Below are 21,879 nucleotides of genomic sequence, written 5' to 3'. Positions count from 1 at the left end.
TGGGGGGGGGATGTTTTGATGAAGAAGGATTTAGGGATATCTTCAAATCTAGGAGATGACTTCTAGATTTATTTGTATATTTATGTTTGAAGTTTGACTTGATATGAAATTATGAAAAATTAATTGAGAGCTATTCAAATACTTTATATTTCTTTTATTTTAAAAAGAGTTCTTTTAATTATTTGTGTTTTATTTAATTTTTGGTCATATAATTTATAATGATAGTATCATTATTTTGGTAATTTTATTTAAAAAAAAATAAAATTAGTATTTATTACATCATCGTCGACCGGTAGAACCGTGAACCTTTCATTCTTCCAATTTGTTGGTCGGTTTGGTTTTGACAATTTTGATTATGAGCGAGCTTGATTCAATTCCACCGAAGAATGCTTGGATCATTAAGAGTGTACGATTTGATTAAGGGCATATAAAATCAAATCCTCTCGGTACTGATTTGGCCCTTTTAGTGTCGGAGTATGATGCTGCTATCTAGGGGGAAGAAGCCCAACTTGGTTTTGCAAATATTTTATGAAGTACAGTATTGCCAGAACATTATAAAGTCTTACAAATTCATCATTGTTTGCCCTTGCATGTGAGCATTTTTTGAAATAGAATTGATCGATCTTAATGCCCTTAATTATAACTACTTTCTAAGCATCAAGCTGAATATTCTGTTGGGACTGCAGTATGGAATGGATCCCAACCAATTTTTTTATGTGAAATTGCTGAGTTGAAGATTACAGCACCTGTCTTGATGTTCTTGATAATTTTTTATTTAACGGTGTGTTTTCTTGATTCCTGGTGTTTGTTGACAGTGCAGATTACATATGCCAAGGCCTTAGAGTTGTGATTGACTAAGGGGTGATTATCAATGCTGTTTGCCAAGTGCAAGTAACGGGGCAGGTTTAATCAACAAGACTACCATGCTTGAAGATGGTTCCAGAGGGATTGGAATGACCTGATCTTTTGCTTAGGAGCTTTGATAGAAATTGAGTAATCTTTATAAATTTTGGGGAGTAAAAATGTCTCCATGCTTGAAGGAGTTGGGGACTTCATACGCACTTTGTTGGACACTCTTAACATACTTTATGAATCCATCTTAGTTCGGTTAGGAGCATAAACTAGTTAACAATTGAGAATCCTGTTAGGGATCGCACAAATTTAGTATGGTTGTGACGGTAGGATGCTTTAAATTGAATACAAGCCAAATTTTATTGAAAACTTGTACGAAATTAAAAGAGAAACTACATTGGATAACTTTTCTGCAGGCTATCTACATTTCAAACTTGAGGGATGATGATTTCTAATTGGTCTCCAAGCAGATATAAATTGTTGGGGTTGTGAAGAGTTGACTTGAGTGTGCTTCAGTCCAACTGTCGAAAGAGATCCCCATGGACAATGCTCCAATCTTAAAGATTTGAGTTGTTGGCACTGTAGGATAATGTTAGACATGATGGAGATTGGCGGAGTGACAAAAGTGGTGATTTATTGGTTGCTTTTGACCACGTTTGTACCAGTGGGAGTGGGAGTTGAAACTCGAGTTTTAAGTGAGGCATGCAGCAGGTCCAAGATTTGGTTGATACGATGCTTTTGATGAAAATAAATGTGAAGGTTTCCAGCAGATTTTATCAGTTCTCCTTTAATAATTTGTTCTGAATTAGATAAGGCCTATGTTATGCTAACTATTAACATTTTATTGTTTGTTTGCATTTTTTTTCAACTGCAATAATCATGGAATATATTTCTTGATGTATTATTTATGGTCGTACATACTAATTTAGCATCTCTACATGCACAGCGACGATATATCTCTGGAGGGACTGAAAGAGGAGCTGGAAGAATGTAAAGATGATGATGTATGGATATTTAATTATCATTACTTGATATGTTATATGTTTGTTACCTTTAATCGAACTTATTTATGCTTGTTTATTATTGTACTTATGTGAAAAGTTATTGTCATGTTATATTGCTTTCGCATGATGACGGTAAAATTTCCAAAGCCCGAGGTGCTGTTGGCGAACTTTGGATATTATATTGAACTATAATTTTTTATATTATATGTAAGGAAATGATGTTGGTTTTTATCTCTTATATATTTACCATGGTTAGGGTAGAAAAACTAGTATTGGTGTAGGTGAATCATTTCTATCTAGGCAACAACTGTTGTATGGTTTGTCACTTTCTTTCTATGCTTCTTATGCTGGGAATCAATCTAAGAACTGTTCGACTGGTTTCACTACTAATGCTTTACCATATAAAAGGAACTTCCACCGATAATTATAAATCTGTCATACAGGGGTGATATACGTTTCTTTGCTCACACGACAAGGATCATTTTGTAATCCATATTGACTCTTAACGAAGAATTAAGTGTGCAAAGAGCCATCTAGAAGGTTCTTGTTTTCTGGGATTTTTTTGATAAATTTACATCATTATTAGACATTTTATGGATATTCAACGTTTGTGGATTTCTATACAGAAAATATGATCAGCTGCCATTCTTCCATTCATGTACATCATTAGGACTAAGTTCTTGAATTTGAATATAGTTGAGGATATAGGTTTAATAGCAGTGGATATCAAACTGACTTTTTCTTAGTAGTCTTGAAGCTCTTAATAGGAGACAATGGAGAAAAATGATTCATGTAGCCTCATGTTGTGGGATAAAGACTTAATAATATTGTTGTTGTTGTAGTCTTTTCTTGGAGGATTCCTCAACCTTATTATCTTTGGTTGCTTGATATTGTCATAAGAACTTCTAATCTGACAACTACCCAGTCTTTTATTTGGCGAGTATTTATGGTTGAGTGGATATGCTCATTAGTTTTTGAATTTTCCTTGTATTTAGTTCAATGCCATCACACCTAGGCTGATGTCCTTATCCATGTTTATTTTCTGAAAGTATTCTGGTATCACTTACCATTTTTTTTTCATTTTTAACAGGAAATTGCAAACATACTTTCTAGAGGAACTAAATTGCGGGAGCATACAAAAGGTGTGGAAAATAATGTACGTCAAGTTGAACTGGACTCGATACAGGTCAGCAGAGTTTTCGTTGGGTTTTAACTCTAGTAACTTTCTATGGAGAATGCATGGCTGCACCTCTTCAACTATACAGTGAAGAAATTTTATTCACAAGGCTTTGATTCTACAATACAAAGGAATGAATATTTATACATGATGAGCCTGCTCTTTTCTAGGAAACAATTCAAATTACTGCACAAAAGATTTACAATGAAGAAACCTTATATTTTTCTTTGGAATCTTGCCAACATGGGCATTGATCCATGGCATCATTCTTTCCATCAGTGAATATATCTATGACATCCTTCTTTTCATTGTTGAACTGATCCATAGCAACATACTTTACATTTGTGATATTTTCTTTGATTGCTGCTGTTGTTATTAGCAGGGTTTTCCTTCTTATTTTAGTCCTCGAATTTACTGCAGCTTTGTTCCTTCCTATTTTAACACCTTGATTGTTAATGTTGAAATTACAATTGCTATAAATGCGTTCTTCGGATCTTTCTGTTTGGAATTTCTATCAACATTCTCCAGCACTCCTCAAGTTGATTGGTAGAGATGCATCATGTTTAGCTTATTTAGAATGATCTTGAAAGTAGGAACATATAATCATTTGATAAAAATGTTGGCAAGTTGCTATTCTGTTGGGACATAAAGAGTGCAAATTAATCTACTATAAACTTTTTTTTTTTAATATAACTTGTTTATTCATTTATATTTGTTTTGTCTGTTGAATTGTGAGCAATGTTAATTTTAGATTTCTTAATTTTTATCATAGTCTCGACCTTATAGGTTCTTTTCACTTAATCTTCAAGTATTCCAAAATTTATTTTTAGCCATAAAAGTTTTTATATTCCTTTTCCAAGTGCTTTGAACTTAGATTCTCCATTGTACCTTGAGGCAGCTAGTCGTTTCTCACTTTTTCAAATTACAAGGTTTCCGCAAAGTAATGTATAATATCCTCAGATCAATCTTGTCAATAAGACATCTTTCAGAATCAATATTTGTATGGCCTTCATGTCTTATGATTTTTTTTTTGGTTAAGAATATCCTCTTTCCAGGGTTGACTTTGAATGCCTAAGAACTCTATAATAAGCTAGATATCATATTCTTTTGACATGTGCATGACGTGACTTATTAGGCTCATAATAATTGCTACATTAAGCTGAATACGTGACAAATATATCTATATTCTGACTATTTTTTGGTTTTTGCTTTTATCAACTGTCGTCCCTTTTTCATCGATATTAAGGTTTTGGCCTAGTTATACTAGGTTTTCACATGACTTACAATTCATTATATTCATTTTTCTCTAGAAATTTTGATGATATTTTTATCTATGTTGCACCGATACAACTATTTATGAAAGTGTGTTGTATCCGATACACAGATACACCTCCGATACGGCACCGATACGTGTCGGATATGACTTTGCCGTATCCAATTAAAATACTATTTAATTTAAAAAGGATACGCGATACGCGTGTCCGTTGAAAAACAAAAAAAATTGAAAGAAGATATGTTGTATTTACTTCCGCGACTACAAGCGAGGTTCTCTTATTTTCGAGATGGATTTGAGTCTCTTGATGATATGGGAATATTAGAAATTGGTAATCTTTCACTTGATGAGTCTGAATTAAAAGCTATGATATTTATTGAAGATGATATAGAAGTTCAAAGACAAACCAGTGAAGAAGCTAATCATATCATTCATTCTATTGAATAGTTGAAACATATTTGCTAGACAATTTATGTTTATGCTTTTGTTGTTGTACTAGGCATTTAATGCTTACTTTTATTTTGATATTATAAGCTACAAGGCTACAAATGATGTTACTTTCATTTTTTTTTTTTGTAATTTCAAGTATTATGCTTTGATTGCTTTCTTAATTTGTATGTATGATTTACAAATCATAATGTCGTGTCCGCTCCGTATCCGTATCCTGTATTTTTAGGAATTGAAGTGTCCCGTATTCGTATCGTGTCGTATCAGTGTCGACGTATCCATATCGGTGCAACATAGTTCTCTAGACACTACGATCAACGATCGCTAGTGTTCTAGTGTTGGTAGATTAAAACCTACGGTATACTCGGGACGATGGAACCATTAGATCTTGATTGGGTTTACCTCCATATTCCCCTATAATTGAGACTAAAAATAGCTAAAATTGTTCATCCTTAATCGAGAGTTATCTCTTACGTGTTAAGAGAGATAATTAACTATGAGTGCTTGCACTCATAGAAAGTAAGGACCCATATCTAATTAAATCATGTACTACCCTTAAGGGTAGAAAGTAAGGACCCAGATCTAATTAAACCCTGTACTACACTTAGGGGAAATCTAGTTAACAATAATCTGACTTAAGGAAAATGAATTCATATGTATGCAAAGCGGGAGTCTTGCCGACGCGCCGTTTTTCTTGAGCCAACAGTTTTGTAGATGGGGATACATTAAGTTTTTGAGACATAGAAGAAAGGAGTTTTGTTTTATTTCTCACAATAGGTTTAATGTGTGTTGTCATGAGTAATCATGGTAGATTAATTTAAGATGGAAATTTCTTGTTTAAAATAAATTTAAGTTTTTACCATGTGAGTGCCAGTTAGTTTGGTTGTTTAGAAGTTTGGAAGTTGTTGCCATGTTCTTGGAATGAAACCTTACCCACGCAAACATGCATCCATCCAATGGACTTTGGGGTGAATTTCATTCCATTCATCAATCCTCCAAAATACAAAGACCTGGCCTTTATATAGGCTCAACAACATACGGAAAATAAAAAGACTACAATGCCCTTGGGCAACAACAAACACTAATTCCCTCATAGGGGTACAAAGGAAAAGATAAGAAATATAAATGACATGAGTACAATAAGACATCAAAAATAAAGACTCTAAATCAGGGCCGTCGATCGGCGCCTCCGGCGATGGTACACATGTCGAAATCTGATGGCCCCATCAGGAAATTTCTTGTTTAAAATAAATTTAAGTTTTTACCATGTGAGTGCCAGTTAGTTTGGTTGTTTAGAAGTTTGGAAGTTGTTGCCATGTTCTTGGAATGAAACCTTACCCCACGCAAACATGCATCCATCCAATGGACTTTGGGGTGAAAAAAAAAAGAAAAAAAAGAAGAAGGTTCCTGCTTCGTATTAACTGTGCTACGTTAGGGAGTTTTATGGACGTTGTAAAATTAACGAGAAAACTTTTGATGCCTACCTTTTGGCCCTTTTGGCCTTCTCAGAATTCATTGGCAATATTTTTTGGCACGTATTGCATTTTGCTTTTTATTTTTCACTTTTATGGAAGGAGTCTGATGCAACTGTTTTGGCACGTAATGCATTTTACTTTTATTTTTTCACTTTTATGGAAGGAGTCTGATGCAACTTTTTTGGCAACAGTTCCTTGGCATTTCCAGCACGTGTTAAACAGTCATTTGAGATTCATCAAAATAATGTTTTAGCATATTATAGAAAATTTACATTTACATGATAAAAATGAATGCATTACGCTGAAATTTGATGCTAAACAAGGCCTCACTTGCTACACTTCTCATGCTTTTTCTTGGATTTATTTCTATTATTTTTATCATGAATTTTGTTTAATTTGAATTACTTTATTACAAAACATTTAGATTTAATTTCTCATGCGGTGCAGGATTACATCAAAGAGAGTGATAATTTAGTTTTACTACATGACCAAATTCGGGATTGTGACAACATCTTATCACAGATGGAGACCCTGCTTGGTGGATTTCAGGTAAATGCATACATTGGTTGATTTTCATGGTGTTTGATGTTTGAGAGACAATAATTAACTTCAATGCAAGTCTTTGTCTGTTAACATAGTCCTGATTATATTTGACTTCTTGTGTAATCTGCATTTTGCTTTATGAACCTTGTTAATAGTGCTATCTTTCAAAATATGTGAAACCTTAGGTTTAGTCTCTTATCGAATAGTTGAAAAACTTGTTAGTGTAAATAGCATGTGATTGACCTTCACCTATAGACTTAAGCTTTTGGGTTGAAATTGTGTTTGATCACTACTCTCTATGATTCATACTTCCTAACAAGAGATATCAAAGTTGATGGTTTGACTTCAATCAAATGGTTCAAGTTGTTTGTGACTTTTATGGTTTATGATTGACATCTATCATAGTTGAGCAAGGTTCATGAACATTTGACTTACATGATGTCTCTGCATGATTGAGTGGCTATTGGTATATGATACTTGTGATCCACATGGCGCACTCTTGTGTGATGGGGAAATTGTTAAGTCATATGAAGCTTTGGTGTTGGTCTTATATTTGATAATTGAAAAACATATTGGTGTAGAAATACCATGAATTGGTCCTCACCCCTAGGCTTGATTTGTTGGTTGAATATTGATTTGATCACTAGTGTATTTGGCTAGCTTTGGTTCACGGCTTCACGCTTCTTAAAATATATTAAAAAAATAAAAAAGGTTCACGCTTCATAATAGTGTCAATCTAGAACTAATTTTCATTTGTTTAATTAAAACTGAATGTTGAACTTTGTTATGAACTCTTTTTTTTGCAAATTGGATTATGCCAACAAACTCAGCATAGTGATTAATAGATTGTTTTTTTTGGTGAACAGACAATAGAATACATACTGCTCTATAAAGCTTTAGAAGTTTCATCTATTCTGTAGTCTCTCCTTTGGAGCTGTCTTGCTAATTTATCAATTTTTGTCCCTTTTAGTTTTAACCTTATCATCCTTCCACACTTTTCATGATGATGGGTTCAACTTTGCTATGTCATTTTCAGGTGGTGTTGTAGGTAGGTTTTTTATGTTTAGTAATAGTTGACTTATGTCTGGAATGCCATAGAATTATTGTGTTCGGAATATATAATTTGTTTGGGATTTTACCTAGATCAAAGAACATTTTATGAGCACTCAAACCTTTTCTAATTTGGGCTCTAAAGGTGAACACGGAAAGTATTTTATTGACAAACTATCCATGTTTTGGCAAATACAAGTCTGATGACTCCTAAAAATTGAATTATGTAAAGAAAACAAAATTTCGTGCTTCATTGGCTAAGAACTTATCTTATTTTGTTACCATCATAACCCACTACGTGTTTCCATCTACAGAAAATTACTCGTGTGATGCCTGTTAATTTGCACATGTATTTTGACTTAGGATGTCAGATGAGGCAAAACAAAATAAGTGGGTGGATTACTTTCTCAAGTTTTTTTTTTTGATAAACATGTAATACAAATTATCTACTATCAACGGGTAAACCTAACCATGATATTCTTCAAGATAGGAAATCCATATAGGCCAGTCTACAAATGAATATACACTGATTGGAGACAGCTTTCGATGGACAAGTGCAGGAAAATTTTTGTTGCTTAACGATTTACATGTGGCATTTTCGTAGTTTGAGTGTCGTTTTTCCACACTAAATGATGACTGACTGCGATGCCTATTATCATGTGATTAATAATTTTTACAAGCTTGGTCAACTTACTATTTAAAGGCCCGTCTTGCTTTGATTTACAATAATTTTGTCCTAACCATATCCCGTAGTACTTTGGTGGAAGACTAAAGCTATGTTGAATACCACTGGCTTTGAAATTCTCAATTTGAATTTTTTTTTTTAAATTTGATGATTATGTTCAGATTTCACATGCATCTTTTGTTGTAGGAAAGATCAAACTAAAAGTGAAACTGCTTTATGATTGCAAGAAGAAATTCACTTGATTAAAGGAATCCATTCTTAGAAATTGAAAACAATATTATGTTTGAATGAAATTCAATTATTTACTTTCAAAAGTGAACTATCAAATCATAAATTAACTTCTTTTTATTTTAAGGAAAGAAAAATCTCTTACAAAGATTTTAAGTTGATTCTAAAGAGAGTTTGACCAAACAATATAGAGTAACAATTATGGATTTAAATGAGTTTAAAGAATATAGTAAAAAGGGAGAACGTTTCTAAGATAAGGTGGTAGAATTTAAAAATTGATAAGTTAATAAACTTATTATAGGGTCAGTTGCCAAGCGAGGCAAGTTTGAATTTTTTAGTTGAGCCAAACTTGATGTAAGATAAGATGACTAGGTCATTAAGAAGATTGATGTAGAACTTTTAAAAGAATTTATAAATATATAGTACATTAGTAAGGAACCAAAGAGGCTAGTTGGAGAGAAGATGTAAAAAAGTTTCATACAAATGAACTGTGTTTTTAAGGAGTGCCAAAAATTAAATGAGGCTTATAATGATTATAAGGAAGCTAGAAGTCTTAGAAAAATGGTAGTGAGCAAAGGAACAACTATAACTTTTGATGATTTTCATGCAATAGCTTATAATAAAGGAGAAATTAGATAAATAATAACAAAAAAAGATATAAGAGATCAGGAGACTTGGACCAAGTTGAATTTATTAGAAGCGAAATGATTAAATCTTTGTTGAAGATGAAGACATTAATAAAATATGAGAATATTACTCAAATTAGAGTTTTATGAAGAAATTATTTTGGAAGATTATAATGAATAAAATAATGAGATATTTTAAAAGATTGATCTTAAAAGGCGAAGTGGAATTAGATGCAGAATGGTAAAGCTTTAGAATTAGATGATGGTTTTTTTAGATTTGGAGAGTTATGGGGGATATTATAGTACTTTGGTTAATAATTCTTTTTCATTAAAATTTTGAAAACTAAATGGGCATCAAATGATTGCAAAATGAAGTATTTTGGTATCAATATTTAAGAACTCAGGTGTTCAATATTGTGGTAATTATAGAGAAACTAAAATTGAGTTATATAATGAAATATTATGAGATAGAGTAATAATAACATGGACTTACAAAAATTATATGAATTTTGTAGAATTTATTTCATGCTAGGAAGGTCTATCATGCAAACAATTTTTGCATTTAGACAAATATTTGAGAATTGTAGACAGCAAAGGAAGGATCTTCATGTGGCTCTTATTGATCTTAAAAAAGCATGATTGTTTATCACGAGAATTGATTTGGTGCATATTAATGAAAATATGTAAGTTGAATTTATTAAAGATTTCTATTGAGCATTGATTAGCATTATAAGAAGTTGCCAAGTTATCAAATAGTTTCCAATTACATTAAGATCATTACACAAGGATATTTAAAATGTGTTTCATTGGTATATTTTCTTAAAAAATATAGTTCTAATGATTGAGAAATCTATTGAGTAAGTGGAAATTTAGACTAACTGATAACCTTTTTAGAAGATTGATGACTTAAATAGTAAAATGAAGACTAAAAATGTAATATGTAGTTTTAGTGAATGTTATATTAACAATTAGTATTGTTATAAGGTAAAGTGATTCTTTGGTATGTTGTATTTAATTATTTTGGATCTATTTTATAGAATAATGGATATACATTCCTAGTTTGAAAAGAGGCTTGCATATCTTCTAATATAAAATCTTATCCCTTCATTTAATATCTTAATATTAAATTATGGGCTTTCATTTTTGTTATATTTATTGTTGACCTACGTTATGCGTTGCAAGGCGGTACATATTAAACTGAATTGCAATTGATGTCAATTGCTGTTGTTGAATGCAACATTGTATGAAGATTGATTAAACTTCCTGTCCACTATTGAAATCATCGAATGGGTGCCTACTTTTCAAATTTTACTCGACATATGCATTTTGAATATTGAATTTATCGAGAAAGAACATCTCGCGCTCAATCTTACTGGATATGCTAAAATGATGGACAATGAACATGAAATTATTCAAATCGGGTTTAAAACACCCCGACCACTATCAAAGTCATTGAATGAGCACTCATTATAAAAATCAAGTTGGATTGGTGCATCAAGAGTGTCAAATCTATTTAGAAAGGATCTCTCGTACTCAATCCAATTGGACCGACGAACATGATGGACAACGAATGTGATATCACATGAACTAGGTATGAAATATGCCGACCACTATCAAAATCATTGAATGGGTTCCTTTTTTGAACTCAAATGATGTGTCCAGGGCATCAAATTTATCAAGAAAGGATTTCAAGTGCTCAATATGATACATGATGAAGATGATGGATTGCAAACTTGTTGTGACGTGAACCCGGTTTGAATCACCTCGATCAGAATTGAAATTACTCATATATCACCCTTGGCAAAACAACCATGTTAATTTGTTTGAAACATAAAAAAATGTCTAGAAAAGACACCCATATCGCCATATGTATCATACCAAAGCAAAATGCAAGGTTTACTTGCGCGAGACAATGGCATGTGATTTGAGATACGCAAGCGACATAAATTTTGCAAAAATCAGTGCACATTTTATAGAATATTTTCTAAAAAAAGGGTTAAAGTTAAAGCATAAAATTATCATGATTATTATTATTATTGTTACACTAAGTATTTTATATATAAAAAAAAAACTTATTATTATTATAAAATTAGGTGAATGCATTTCAAAATCATAGTTATTCTTATATATAAAAGAAACCTAACTATTTCCTATTTTATATATATATACTATATATATATATATATATATCACTATCATATTAATATAATTATAATGTATAATTAGAATTTCTTAAAAAAAGGTATAGAAAGAAACCTAGCTAATTCCAAATTTCTATCGAGTCTGTTTCTCAGCCCATACTTTGTTAGATTCCCCGTACCCTACACGGTGCAAAACTTGGTCACATCCCAATCCTCTTCACCCATTCTTTTTTAAAAGGGAAAAAAAGAAAAAAATGAACCTAATACCCAACTTACCAGACCTTTTTCTTGTACCAGTAGCCCACTCTCTATCTCCACCTCTCTCCCATCTCACGTACCCGTTGGCTACACTTCCCTCTCATTTCTCTTTCCTCTCCAAACATCATTCACATAGTTCCCCATCACATGGTTTTCTGTCAACTCGCAACCCGTAGTGTCTTTGAGGCCTCCCCTCATCAAACCAAACTTGCATCACCCAATAGCAACACTCACCCAATTGCCCATTGTTGACATCCCAGTCTTCCGTCATTGAACTCTCTTATCTAATGCCACATGACTGCAACGCCTTCTCCCTCTCTATCTTGCCAAAGCAACCCTGATATCCTTCTCGTCTCATTCCTGCAACCTCACCCGCCTTTGATAATTACTCTTATGATCTCAACATTGTCGATGCTTCTCCACCAACTTCGACGACTTTCCAAAACCAGCGACTTCTTTCTCTATTACCAACCTTCTCCCCTCAAACACTTCTTAGTTGCAATTTCCTCACCCCTTTTCTCTAACTCTCCTTCTCGTGGTTTCTCTCTCTAAATAGAGAGACAAATAAAAAAGTAGCTAATCTCAAAGAGCATGCTTGATATTATGCAATTGCACCAAAGATCAAACATCGTGCTAGTGCATAAAAACATGCACGTGCACTAAGAAGTGTGCAAGTGCGTTATGCTGATGTCATTTTTACGTGATGTTATCGAGCGGCCCGCTTTATCTATGGCATAGGGTCATAAGTCCGACTTTTGAAGTCAGATCCTCCATCTCTCCAAGATTTTAGTCGACAAGAGTTTAACCTCTCTTTAAATTACTACAACACAAATTGTCATAAAATTTTCTAATAGAGCAATTTTTCAATCAAATATTCGATCCTGATACTTAAATGATATTGTCTTGTAAATAGAACTGCAAGTGTTAATCATGAGCAAGCTAACAAAGTTGACATGGTCGAAAATAACAAAAAGAAATCATTTAAAAACTCCGGTGATGGCTCTATCTTGAAAGCAGATATCTATCGAAGGTGACTATATCTTAAAAGACACCCCAAATTCCAATGCACAACAGTTCGACGCCCATCCGGAAAAAAAAAATAAAAAATCCCCAAAAATACAAAAAAGAAAAAATTCATAAGCGAAAAAATTTCTCCTAAAAGTTAAAGCAAAAATTCATCCAACATTCGCAATTATTTATCCCGGGTGATAAATTTAATAATAATCTCAACTTATAAAGATCCATTGTCTTGTCGAGCATATTACTATGTTTCATTTGCAAGTGATTTCTTACTAGTAAAGCTATGACACATGGCCTCTAACTGATGATTTTGCTGCAAAATGACACTACAGGTAAATGGCTATGACTGAGATTATTTAATTGAGTGATTTCACACAGAATAAAATTATTAAATTACGTTCATGTCTAGAGCCATAAGTTTGAGTTGTGAGTTATAGGGTACAAAACTCTATTAGCTAAGGTTCAACTTAAATTTGTCCTATAGACAAATATCAACCCGAAGTATATAAAATCCCCTTGAATAAAGTGATGCATGGTTGCTGAGAATGCTCTTTTGATCAAGTTGTGTTGCTGATCTCCTCTGATTAAGTAGAATAGGGACCATAACAACCTGGGATAATAGAATCATGGGATCTTTTCGTCATCATTATCCCACAATGCGCTTTAAGTTTATTGTAGTTAATTTCTAAATCTTAAAAAAAATTTATAAATTGCTGCTATTATATGCTAAGCATTTAGCACGTATCTAACTAGTCTTAATTTGAAGTTCTTTTCCATACAGGCTTACTCTTATGAGAAATTTGGAATTAAATTTTAAAGTTTGCATAAAATGAGGGTGAAATTTATGGGTAGTTTTTTTATCTACAATCCAATTTACAATCTAAAAATTTCACTCTGAATACAAAAACTCTCTCAAAACATCCAAACATGAATTTTTGGCGCGTACACTTACATAATAAATTTTAGGTCAACCTAGTAATGTTTACATTGCCCTTCGCATAAAATTCATAGGTTAAAATTCTGTGAATTATAAAATATTCAATGAATAAAGCACATGCATGTATGAAATATACAAAAGAGCCACAACATTACCAATGGTTAATCTCGGTTTTGAATTATGACTGTTGGATAATTTTATTACAACTTCTCATTTAGTGTTGCATTGTATCTATAAATCTCCATAGATCCTATAAATACCCGAAGGATCATTTTCGAAATATAAGTCATGCTATTTGAGCGTTAGAACTTATCTCAAATTCTTTTTTATTTTCTTATCTAGTTTTTGTTTATCACTTTATTTCTTCTAATTTTTATCTTTTCATTATTTCCATTATTTTATATATGAAATTATTTTTATGTTTTCGTTCATATGTTGTAATTCCAAGAGTTAGAATTCATTGAACAAAATTGCATGCTTGCATTAAACATACAAAGAGTATCAATAGTTAATTTCAATTTTGAATTATAATCCCTAGATAATTTTATCATAATAAAATTGTATTGTATCTAGCAATCTTTAGTTCTTTACAAACCTTATATATACCCGTTGGATCATTTCAAAATTATAAGTCGAGTTTTTTTAATTTAAAAGGTCATCTCAAACACATTTTGTATTTTCTTTTGTTATTCTATTTCTCATAATTGCTATCTTTTTATTTTTCTATTTTTTATATGTGAGATAATATGGAGGTTTATCTAAATTATAAACTTCTTTCAATTACTTGTTTTAAGATTTGTCTACTCTAAAATTAATTCCTTTAAAGTGAAATTTTTAATTTTTTGAAATTAACTTTATTATTTTTAAAATAATTGTAAAATTATGGTTCTTGACTCATAGTTTATTCATATGTCATACTAGCTTGAAATCATGGGCTTCTTATCTTTGAGATTATATTTTTCTTAGGATTCATCTTCTTACCTATAGATTTCTTATATACTTAAATTTTGATAATTTTATTTTCACTCATTTAAATTTAATTAGTAGGTTCTTATTTTTTTTAGAATTTCAAAGATATTTATAAAAATAATGCTAACTATATTTACGTCTGTTGGTACTATCTTTCATATTTTAAAAATGATTTGTGATTCTCCTTATATAAATTCCTAGCCATTTAATTTTAAAAGTAATCCAATCGTTAATATGTTATAATTTTAAGAGTTATAATTCAATGATTAAAGTAAGATGCATGCATGAAATATAAAAAGAGTTATGAGGATATCAATAGTGAATTATGATTTTAAAATTTGACTTTAGGATAATTTTATCATTACTCATGATTTAAAATTTTATTGTATCTACAAATCTTTCTGGAACCTACATATGCACATGAGATCATTTTGAAATGATATGGCAAACTATTTGAGCATAAAAATTCATCTCAAATATTTCCTTATTTATTTATTTAATTTTTTTGTCATTCAATTTCTTTTGATTTTATCCTTTCATTTCTCTAATTATTTTTCTATATGAGTTTATGTATATGTTTATCAAAATTCTAGTTTGCATGTTCTAATTACTTTCTCTATGGTTTATTTACTCTAATTTTGTTTCTTAAGATAAATCTTCTATTTTCTTGACATTAATATTTGAATATGTGTTATTTTAAAATTGATGAAAAAGCTTGGGTCAAGACTCATGATTTATTTACCGTCGAGGTAGCTTGAAATCATGATTTTTGTATTATTGAAATGATTTTTTTTCTTAGTATTCATTTTGTCGCTTCTGTATTTCTTATGGTAAAAAATTAATGGCTCTATTTTCACTCATTTAAACTGAGTCGAAAAATAAGTTCTATTCTCTTAAGATTTTTAAAAAGATATTTTATAAAATTAATGCTATGTCTAAATTAAATATATTCATCGAAATGACTTATGATTCTTCTAACATAAATTACTGATCTCTTAGTTTTAAAAAGTAATCTTGATTGCTTTTAACTTAAAATTTTAAAGTTATACTTTTATGAATAAATTTATATGCATGCATGAAATATACAAAGAACCAGGGGAATAACATTAAGTTAACCCCAGTTTTAAATTGTGACCCTTAGTAATTTTTTTATCAATTCATCTTATTTAGAATTATATTATACTTAAAAATCTCTTTGGTCATTATTTAAGTTTATGAGATTCTTTTGGAATGATAAGTCATAAGAATATCAATAATTGTTGATGATTTAACTTTTCATTTATGATGAAATAAATTAAAACTGTGACAAAAATATAAAATGTTATTATAATAAACGGTTTTTTACATACATCTCATTTTTATCATAAATACTGTCTATTTTTCTTTTGAAAATAAGCTTCCACTTTCATAAAAAATAAATTACTGTCTTCATTATATTCCAAATAAGAAAAATATCATGATTGCACAATTATAGAAAGTAATATACATAAAAAATTAAAGATAATAACTACAAGGCCAAAAATAATAGAAATATGCATGTCTAATAACTCAACTTCAAACTCCCTTTTGAATATATATATATATATATACACACACGCACACATGTACATACAACTTCTTTAGTTAAAACCAGGGCATTAAAATGGATGAGTATCTTAAGAGTGTTATGTGATAAGATGATAGCTAAGTTATATGAATATGAGTTTGGGTAGTAATAAAGTCATAGATAGTTAATGTGAATGCGACTTAAGTGTGGCAGTTAGTGTTGAAATGGGTGTTTGTGAAAAAAATATGAAGAAGAAATTAAAGAATGATTATTTTAGTGAAATGTTTGGTGTGATTTTTATTGAAAATAAGATACTTGTAAGTAGATTTAGGTGATTTGAACTTGTACAACAAAGGGATAGAAAATGCTCTGAATAGATGAGTAGATAAAATTAGTGTTGAAAGATTAAAAAAGAAAATATTTAACCTAAGATAAGATGTTTTGTCCAAAATAATTAGCGAAGAATAGTTTTAGCATCTTAGAAAACATTCAGTAGGGGTAAAAAGAAAATGAAGATACAAAACGCTGACCCCAAATATTTAGATGATGATGATTGTGATGATGATGGCGGTGACAATGATGATGATGATAATGGCTTTAAGTAGAAATTCTATTTCAACGTTTGATATTCTATGTTTTCAATATTTCCAAATTCATTCACCATACGTAATAGTTCACATTTTTTTTCTAAATCTAGCCATATCAATTTATTCAAAATATTGCTGTTATCTTATAATCAGTTCTTGCAGAATTCATAATAAATATATTCCTCATTTGCTTTATTTTTACAATTTTTTGTTGTTTTTTATATATTGAAAATGCTTTAGGTTGACAACTTATTTGAAGTCTTTGTGGTAGGCTGAGATTGGTTCTATAAGTTCAGATATTAAAAGTCTTCAAGAGAAATCCATGGATATGGGTCTGAAGCTGAAAAATCGTAAGGCATGCATTTTCTCGTTCAGGTTGGATTGACTGTGTGTTGAGTTCTGAATTGCCCTGCTATGCCAACATGTTATTCTGAGAAACAGGCAAAATGGAAGTAAAATTGCAACAATTGCTACCTTTTTTTTTAATTGAGATCACTTAACCAGCTGATTTTTCTTTTAAAAAAGATGAATATTCATGATGAGCTCCTTTACTTGCATGTTTTGTCATCAGACAGCAGAGTCGAAATTGTCAAAATTTGTTGAAGACATAATTGTACCTCCAAGGATGGTTGACGTTATTGTGGATGGCGAGGTAGTTATTTGTTCTTTTCATCTTTAATGCTTCATTTTGATACCTTCAGTGCATCAAGGATCATAAGTTCTTGACATCATTTGCTTGAAAATTCTTTATATGTTTTCTACACTAAGTTCTTTGACTTTGAATTGGATAACTTATGGATGTTAAATTCTCTTATATCATGACTTGTTCGATGAATTGCTTTTTATTCTATGTGACATTGGTTTTATCTATAAATTTCACAATTGAAATGCATCGTATCTTTCACAAATTGTTGAGTCATCTGTTTCAGCTGAAAAAATGGTATTTTCTTGTCTGGGTGATTAATGACGCACCTTTATGGTATCAAACTCTACTATGAAGCCATTCAGTTTTTATTAGCAATAGACTCAACTGTGATTTGTTCGCTTTTATAGGCTCATAATTCTTGGATTGAGAGAGGTTTACTTTTATGGTATTACGCAGTGAAGATGATTCAACTGAGAAGTTGAGAATAGGAAAAATGAAAATGCCATGATTATGTTCTTTTAATACAATGAAAAAACAAAGAAAGTATGTTAATCCACTATACGTCAGAAAATCAGGTTGAAAAAGGGGTTCAGGAGCTAGCTATTTTAGGGTTGCTATAAAGGATATGGCTATTCTGGAATCAAGACCAAATGGTTAGGATGATTGTAACAGCAGCTGCCACTGATGATGACACTTTCAGCAGCTTATAAATTCTTTCCATTCTACATCACTATGATGCCATTGCCAATTACTGTTATGAGGTCTCGATTGATAGTGAATAATTAGGGAGTATTTTGTATTGAAATACTCAGCCAATAAACCAAAACTATGCCTGTAAACTGCGGCTTGCTTTACATATGAAATAGTACTTACTTTCCTCCACCTTAATAATATTTTCAGTTATCATTTGGCTGGCCTGGCTATTGTAAATACAGTTATTTCCAATGTGCAATGAATTATCTTTTTACCAAGCTATTTGTTGTCTCTGTTAATTTTATGTCGTATGTTCATTGACTCTATTTTTAGTAATTAGCCACGCTGAGGTCAATATCTACAAAGTTTTTAAATGTGTATGTTGGATCAAGTAGGTAAATGATGAATATCTAAGAACCCTTGAGATACTAAGCAAGAAGCTTAAATTTGTTGAAGAAGATTCCATGATCAAGGCATCGAAGGCTCTAAAAGATGTCCAGCCTGAACTTGAAAAACTTCGGCAAAAGGCAGTCTCAAAGGTAATGAAGTTCTACATGGACATGGCATTCTTTTCCTAGATTTAAAAAATGAGGCTTTCTGATTAATTGCATGACAGGAAGCGAAAAGTTCATTTGAATTGTATATTTGAAGTCAGTTCATGTTATTTTGGACGTATACTACTGGTTATATTCTACTATCATGTTATAATATGAGAAATGGTTTGTACAACTAAAATTATCTGTACGGTTATTATTCGGTCTTTACCACTTAAATTGGTTAATTTGTAGATTGATAACTTGCATGGGTTTTTGTGCTTAAATGTTCTTAATTAGTTGCTTACCGTCTTGCTCCATTTATTATTCTTCAGGTTTTTTAGTAACCTATGGGAATGACGTCATGCAGCTCTCTGGCTTTTGTTTTAATTGCGCTTAATATAATGATACAATCATCTATAGCATGATAACCGTGATACATCCTTTATGAGTTTCTTTCCTACTTAATTTAAAGGCTACTCATTTGTAGAAAAAATTGGTGCTACATGACAATGAAAATAGACTGTTTACATGTTGAATCATCCTTTCAGGTTTGACACTTTTCACATACTGTTCGGGGATATTATTTTCAAATTCAAGTTGGATGGTTGAAGTGGAGGAAGGCATCAGGCTTGTTGTGTGATAGAAAAGTCCCTCTCAAATTTAAGAAAAAATTTTCTAAGATGGTGGTGAGATTTGCAATGCTTTATGTTGCAAAATGTTGGTCATTAAAAGTGAAGTATAAGATTAAGTTAAGTGTTGCAGAGATGAGGATGCTCATGTGGATGAGTGACTTTACTTTTAGAGACAGGATACAGAATGAGCAATATTCGTGAAAAGGTTGGAATAGCTCAAGTGGATGATAAGATTAGAGAGATTTTCCTTAGATGGTTCGGTTATATAAATGGCGGCCTTCCGATGACCCGGTTAGGAAAATAGATCTATAAGATTTGGCTTATGTTAAGAAAGGTAGAGGTAGACCTAAAAGGATTTGTTTAGAAAATATTAGAAATGACCTTTCCTTATTGATTCAAATGATAAATTGACTCTTAACATGACACAATGGAGAAAAAGGATTCATATAACTTACCCCATATAGTAGGATAAAGGCTTGATGTTGTTGTTATTGTTGTTCATGCTATTTAGTCAGGAAAGGGGCCTCATGTTAGAATTGGGATGAATTGACTGCTAATTATAGGGTCTTTCAGTATCTTGGAGGTTTTCTCCAAAGCTGGCTTACTTTTGGATATGTTTGGATGATAATGATGATGGCAATGGAATTTTAGAACTTCATATGCCCTTTAATATATTTCAGTTTTTTTCTTTATTTAAGCATGCTGATTTTTTGGTCAGTTATGCCTTTAACGTGTCTAATTCTATCCGTAAAATGGCAAGACGGAGCTCCTAATAAAGGTTTTGTTCCTGCAGTGTGTATGTTAGCACCTCAAAATCTCCATTCATTTATTAATCTGAAATCAATGTGAGATTTTTTATGGCAAATCCGGAATCTACACAAGTTGCTAATCTGAAGTCACCCTGCTGAAAGTTTGAACTCTTGATGCATCTTATAATATTTGGCTTTCCTTTCTTAAACTGGAAATATCCTCAATGTATAAAAGTGTATATATTATCTTTCTCTTTAGGTAGCTAGAAATCTGGAACATTCAGATTTGATTGGGAATGATTAAAGGATTTGATACTCCTCTTTATTCCTTCCTCCCAAGTATAAATATTATGTTATTGTGGTTGTCCATTATATAAGAATCATTAGAGGTGAAGAATCTTTTCTCTACATGGTGTTAGAATTGGTTTGCATCCTTCCTGATGAACCCGAATCCATTACTAAAAATCTATTATTTTGTTAGGGTTAGCATTCGATGCTAAGTCTTTTACAACCTGCATCTTTGATCCAGTAGTTGTTCTAGTCTCATACAACCCTAATCATTAATTCCAGTTGGATCTGATTCCCTAATTTGTATTTGATTAAGCCATCATTGCTAGTCCCCTACAGTCTTCATTGCTTTTTTTTTTTTGAACGACTTGGAAGCCTTATCAGCTTTGTTAGTCTATATCTTCCTATTTTCAACTACTTTTCCCCTTAAAATGTTGGAATCTAAATGGGAAATTTCCTAAAATTGATACCTCATAGGATTGAATGTAATGAACTTATCTACAATGGTTCCAAAAGATGCTGCTTTCATATATATTTTTTACATTTCATTACACGTTGCTCTCAGGTGGCCGACACACATGTTGCCATTCAGGAGTGAACAAAATTAGTTTGCTGGATCAATATGAATGGTATTTTGGGTACTCAAATAGTATAATGAGTGAGAAACTAAATGTTACTTCTATTTTTTTTTTAATTTAATGGAATGCTAAAATTGAACCAGTTGAGAACCTTGCTTAAGCTTCCAAGGGCTGCATAACTACCTGAAATTTATGCATTTCATTTCTAAATGCTAATGTTTGTTAAACAATTTTTTTCGTTTCTGTTTTTTTTGGATCTACTAGTTATTCTAATGCGCAAACATCTTCTATTTAGGTTTTTGATTTTATGGTTCAAAAGCTTTATGCTTTGAGAAAGCCCAAAACTAATATTCAGATTCTGCAGCAAAATGTTCTTCTAAAGTATAAGTAAGTCATAGTGTTAATTTTGATGCCTCATATTATCAATGTTATCACTAGTAATCATTGTAACTGTTGCATTCTTTCATCCTTCATTTGAATTATTTTAAAATTTTTATAGTAGCAACTTAAAAGAAAAGCCTGAGACATTTATTTATGAACTATTTGACATTGATTAGATATATTTTTTGGCTTATTTGATTTTTTCTTTTTAAGTTGAGCATCATTTTCATCTCTGCCAAATGACTACTGGTAAATTGCAGGTATGTGATTCTTTTCCTTAAGGAGCATGGTAAAGATATTTATACAGAGGTTCGTGCGGCTTACATTGATACAATGAACAAGGTAAAATGCTATAAAGGCGTTATATTTTATTTGCAAGCTCATATGGTCTCTTTTTAGATTTTTAAGCCACGAGTTTCTTGCAACCATGCTAAACTGTTACTTGCTGCTTTTAATTTTGTGAATAAATTTGGACTCTTTATCAAGAAGTGTTTAATTTCTAACATGGAATGGTATGGTAGATTTTGTACAAATGGCTATTATATTTTCTTTGGACTT

General features: G+C 31.4%; 1 protein-coding gene across 2 annotated transcripts in view; it reads left to right on the top strand.

The window, feature by feature from the left end:
- The window catches only part of LOC110113861 (vacuolar protein sorting-associated protein 52 A), a 70,042-nt gene that overhangs the window by 13,935 nt on the left and 34,228 nt on the right, over positions 1-21,879 (top strand). Inside the window, exons 3-10 of one of the 2 annotated variants that reach the window (XM_020846568.2) lie at positions 1,799-1,856; positions 2,947-3,042; positions 6,676-6,777; positions 17,090-17,173; positions 17,390-17,470; positions 18,553-18,696; positions 21,236-21,327; positions 21,582-21,663. In XM_020846568.2, coding sequence (XP_020702227.1) covers positions 1,799-1,856; positions 2,947-3,042; positions 6,676-6,777; positions 17,090-17,173; positions 17,390-17,470; positions 18,553-18,696; positions 21,236-21,327; positions 21,582-21,663 — 739 coding nt within the window. Of the gene's footprint in view, positions 1-1,798; positions 1,857-2,946; positions 3,043-6,675; positions 6,778-17,089; positions 17,174-17,389; positions 17,471-18,552; positions 18,697-21,235; positions 21,328-21,581; positions 21,664-21,879 lie in introns of those variants that run through there. The other variant, XM_028693835.1, reaches the window with a different exon arrangement.

The sequence above is a fragment of the Dendrobium catenatum genome, unplaced genomic scaffold (assembly GCF_001605985.2).
Source record: "Dendrobium catenatum unplaced genomic scaffold, ASM160598v2 fragScaff_scaffold_370, whole genome shotgun sequence".
NCBI classification, from domain to species: domain Eukaryota; kingdom Viridiplantae; phylum Streptophyta; class Magnoliopsida; order Asparagales; family Orchidaceae; genus Dendrobium; species Dendrobium catenatum.
This window is presented reverse-complemented; position numbering and strand designations above follow the sequence as displayed.